We start from the raw sequence: 4706 nt of genomic DNA, 5'->3' as shown, positions 1-4706 counted from the left end.
GCCTCTTACAATATGAGTGTGAGATTTACAGGATAATTTACTAAAGACAGACATTTTACAGGCACAGAGCCATTTAATTTACCAACATACTTCGGCCCTTACAGTATTCATGAAAGTCTCAGGCATCTTTATTCACCAAGATAAACAGTCACAAGCAAAACTAGATTTTAAAATTTTTATTTTTAAAACATGTTTTAAGACAAAGTTTATGAATATGCAAGTGCTTTCAAAAACAAAAAAAAAATATATAAATACAAAAAAAAAAAAATCAGAAAGAGACAATCCTGGTTAACAAATTTCTTGTAGACCATATCGACTCAATGCTTGTATAGGAACACCTGGGATTTGCCCGGAGAGAAGAAGACTAAAGCCTTGAATGGGACAATTCAGTCCTAAACCAAGACCATTTCATAACACTTTGATTCAGCAAAACCCTCCCCCCACCCTGGTGGCTGTAGATCGGATTGCTTTGTTTCTTCATAATAATCAACTATGGAGTTTAAGTGCTAGCATTCCTGGAGCCACCAGTAATAGTGTAGTTATATATCTTTTAAAATGTAATTCATATATCCCAAGCGGAAAAACCCCAAACCCAGTTAAACACGGAAGGAAGATTTAGACACATTAAGTTATCATTTGCCTAATTTTGCAGATGCCTCAGAATAGTTATAACATATAGCAGCATCTGGTTGATACATCATATTTAGGTTTGCAGTAGGAACATTCAGTTGAGAGTCCATAGTAGGTGTATTGTAGCCTTGAAACATGTTGTACAACACGGGCTCTTCCTGAATCATAGATTTCATCATCTCCAAGGCCCGTGTCTCATTCTCTACTTTCCGCCTCTTGTCAGACTTCTTTTCAGCCTTGGCTTTACGCTTTTCCTTCTGTCTTTGATTTGAAAACCATGTGCAGACAGTCTGTTTTGAGGGGAGAGAGAGCACAATTAAATTTTTTAAGTTATAAAATGCCCACTGATTTATAGAAAAAGTCAAGGCAAACAAGTGACTCGTTTAGACATCTACAATTTCCAGTTTTGTATTAAACAAAACAAGCCCTTCATACAATACCTGTTTAGGAAGATTTAAGAGGTTTGCAATTTCAGCGATCTGGGGAGGACTAGGTTTAGTGTGAAAACGTGTGTATTGTTTTTCCAATTCTGCCTTTAAAGAAACAGGGAAGGATGATCGTGGTTTCCTTCTCTTTGGCACAAAGGTGCTCTCCTTCTCTATAGACTACATATAAAAATGACAAAGGTTACGAGGAGGTAGGAAAATCCCCAAAATGCCACATGGTTGATATGAAACTTTGGAATGGGTCATCATATGTCTGTTAAAAGGTCTCAGCAAGCCAGAAGACTCACAATTGGAAGTTTGTTAGTAATATTTCCCATTATTATAATAGCTTGAGAATTCTAGGCATTCAAAATGAGCAGCTGTGGGATTTGCCATTTACAATCCCCCATCCCGTAGCATCTGCAAAGTGATGCATTAAGAAGTTACTATTCCTTCCAACTTACCTCTAGGATATCTGGGTAGACCTCGGATGCAATTATGTATTTTTCAATGTAAGGCTTCAGAGAACACATGTTCGTTATGCTTAGATTAACGTTTTCAAATCTGCACATAGTTGTCTGGCTGAAGAATCTATCTACAATTGGGGAAACCAATACACAATACAAAGTGAAATATGAACGGCCATCAGTTGCTAAAATTAATAAACATTAATACCAACTGACAGAGGGAGCAGTCTGGAGAAAGGGTCCCGATGGTACTATATCGTGGCACAATAAGTCCTACAAGTTTATATAATGGGTGGGTGGGTAGAAAATACCCATCGTGCACCTCTCCTGAACAATCAGGCTTTAATTTTTATGGAAGGAGAGGGATGGGTAAGCGATGGGGGTGAAAAATAAAGGTAGAACTTCCATCAACCCCCAATATCCAGTAATTGGAAGATTTAAAGTTTGAGTCTTTACAGGTTACTTTGATACAAGTCTCCTGGTGAATATAAGATACATGTAGATATAGAAGTTTACCAAACATGGCACCAAGGATTAGAGCTACGTTGTCTTGATTGTGTCCAAGTGATGATCTCTTCCTTCTGTACACTTTAGCAAAAACTTCAAGATCCTCTTTTGTCAGAATCTCCTGCAAAATAATTAAAAAGCATGCGGGCAGTTAGCCGGGGTACAAAGTGATCATGTACTACCAGCTCCGTTGCCGCCATATTAGTCTGTGTCCCATCATTTTAACCTAAACCCAAAGTGGATAGTACAGGCGCCAATGGGTGCAGATTCTAAACACGCTGTAACATCTGACTCTGTACATTAAAATGTCAATAGATAGAATTGCGAACTTTTAGGATACAAGTTGCCAAGCTGTGAAATATTTAGCAAATCTGTTGCCTGAATTTTGCAGTTTCAGTTGTCATTCTGTGACTCTACCCAGACAAGAGTTAGGTAATACACGCCAAGGATGCAACGTTTTACCAGGAGTAAAATCTGGAATTAGAAATTCCACCATCGTATGCAATCATTAAAGTATAATCAAAGGAGACCCATCTGAGGAGGTTCTCCCCATCACCTGTTCTATTTTGCTAAACTTAGATGTTATAAAGCATTATACAATTCAATATATTAGTTGAACATAGCCCACTGCTTTGCAAGTAATATTTTTTGTGTGTCCTGACAACTTACAGGCTTGGCTTCAATTTTGCCAAATTCATTTCTTAGGTGTGCAATAAAGGAGCTTTCATAGTCCACCGTCAGTGGAGGTGTCCACTGGGAGTCAAGACTCGGATTGCGTTTGGTCATAGTTTCCGTTTTGGAAGGGACGTGGACAAGCGAATTGGTCATTGCTTGATCAGTGCTGGGAGTTTGGACTCTGGACAGATCCTGTGTCTTTTCCTAGAAAATAAAAAAAAAAGTTAGACAGCTAGAAGGAAGAGAGCAGTTTCAGGTGGACTAGGTCCTTAGCAGTCAACAGCTAAGCCAGATGGAGTTTAAGAATGTGGCCATCCCTGCTCTTAAAGCAGACAGAATAGTTTTAGAAGCAGGGGGACTTCTGATTAGCAAAGTCTACAAGTATTATGAAATCAGTGCAGTTCAGAGACAACAGCATCAATAATACATTAAGCATGGGAATAGATGCTTACCACGAGAGGTTGGCTGTGTCCTTTTCCCTCCTACAAAAAAAACGGAAAAAAAAACAAAAAAGTGAGTGCTGGGTCTCTAGGCTTCAGCACAAAAGAGCAGACAGGCATGTACACAGTTTATATGCATATTGAGAAAAAAAAAAATGAAAAAAAAACTAATCCACACTTTACACTACAACTTTTGAGTGACTTTCGCACTGAATAATGAGGACGTAGGACTACAAGTTATATAGGCAACAGTGTTCTATGGTACAATAAAAGATCTGCCCTATATTCTAAAGCAACTTCTGTAGTTTTGTGCGAACGGTCAGACACTCTCTGCAGACTATGGTTGGACTTTACTGCAACATGTTGGACAGGCACACAAATACATAAAGACAGCCAGTTATAGCGAGGGCTCAAAGTTTCCAGTCACAACCAGGCCAGGGTGAATTAAAGATTTGGGGCACAAATTCACCACCGGTGAAAAATCCTCCTGCAAATAATTTGCTCCCCCCCCCCATCCATGATGATATCAAGCAGATATATTCAGGGCCCCCAACAAGAGCATTGGAGACATGCAGTGGTTAGGTTAGTACAAGAGTCCAACTATAGATCATACTATGGATAATCTTTAAGAGCCACAAGGAGCAGGAAACAAACCAATACTGGGTAGTTGGACTTGAGATGAGCACTTACCAGATTTCCAGAAGCAGCATGTTCGGGTTGATGTTCCTCCTTACTGGGATCCCAGAATGCTTCTTCGCTGGTGTCAGAGACCGAATCATTTCTTTCTACTGGTCGCTTGGAGTAACTGATGTCCAAGAATTGTGGCCAACAATCACTGCCTTTTCCATGACTGGCAGGACCTGGAATAAGAGGCGCTGTGGGCCCTCCTGTTGAGCCTGGTAAGCTGTTATAGTTATACCAAGCATGAGGAGACTCAAAGTAGTTTAGCAGGGGAAAATAAATGTCTTCAAGGGCCCCAAAGTCACCCAGACTGTTAGGATAACCGGTGGGAAGATCTTGGAAACCAACACCAGAAGGGTCTCTGTGTGTTGGATAAACTCCATCTAGTGGATGATACATGGCCATCTTAAAACAAACTAGTTTTTGGACCTTCTAATGAAAGGTTTTACCAGCAGTTTTTTAAAGGACCTTGTCACCAAAATAAAACCTCCAACCAGCTTCAAGCTTCTATGGTAATCAATAGAAGGTCACTCCGCTACCATGGAATATAAGTTTATCCTATTTAGGCTTTTTGCATGGAGTCTAAATAACAAATAATAAAAAGCCCTGCTTTCCTAACAAGGTATGTCTATAACTGAACTATTTGACCTTTTAAATGGTTGGATAATCACACATCATTAACTCCCCTGTCCAAATTAAGGTGATAACTCTGCAGAACTTAACTTGGGATCAGGTGTGAGAGAAGCGGTTTAACTCATTCTATCCTGCACACTAAAAATATTTTGCTAATCACAATGGTGGGGTGGAGTGGGTTTGATTAATTAACTAGTAAATAATGGTGAATTGAAAGCAATAATGCAAAATATTAATATAACACAATT

General features: G+C 39.3%; 1 protein-coding gene across 1 annotated transcript; it reads right to left on the bottom strand.

Moving 5' to 3' along the window:
* Positions 1 to 328: 328 nt before the first annotated feature.
* On the bottom strand, positions 329 to 4431 carry LOC134572645 (POU domain, class 3, transcription factor 1-A-like). The gene is made up of 7 exons (XM_063431734.1): positions 3835 to 4431; positions 3157 to 3186; positions 2699 to 2908; positions 2039 to 2150; positions 1520 to 1650; positions 1071 to 1235; positions 329 to 920 (listed from the first exon to the last, which is right to left on the bottom strand). The coding sequence occupies exons 1-7, from the start codon at positions 4228 to 4230 to the stop codon at positions 633 to 635; spliced, it is 1332 nt and encodes a 443-aa protein (XP_063287804.1). The 5' UTR covers positions 4231 to 4431; the 3' UTR covers positions 329 to 632.
* Positions 4432 to 4706: the final 275 nt, after the last annotated feature.

The sequence above is a fragment of the Pelobates fuscus genome, chromosome 9, assembly GCF_036172605.1.
Source record: "Pelobates fuscus isolate aPelFus1 chromosome 9, aPelFus1.pri, whole genome shotgun sequence".
NCBI classification, from domain to species: domain Eukaryota; kingdom Metazoa; phylum Chordata; class Amphibia; order Anura; family Pelobatidae; genus Pelobates; species Pelobates fuscus.
The sequence above is the reverse complement of the archived record's forward strand: the minus strand, read 5'-3'. Positions and strand labels throughout refer to the sequence as shown.

What these genes read in the sequence shown, in the direction of transcription:
- LOC134572645 (XM_063431734.1), bottom strand. Translation starts at nt 4,230, where the DNA reads ATGGCCATGTATCATCCACTAGATGGAGTTTATCCAACACACAGAGAC. An exon ending in GACACAGCCAACCTCTCGTG is followed by an intron (nt 2,909 to 3,156) that starts GTAAGCATCTAT and finishes TTTATTTTCTAG; the next exon opens with GAAAAGACACAGGATCTGTC. An exon ending in AATCCTTGGTGCCATGTTTG is followed by an intron (nt 1,651 to 2,038) that starts GTAAACTTCTAT and finishes CCCCAATTGTAG; the next exon opens with ATAGATTCTTCAGCCAGACA.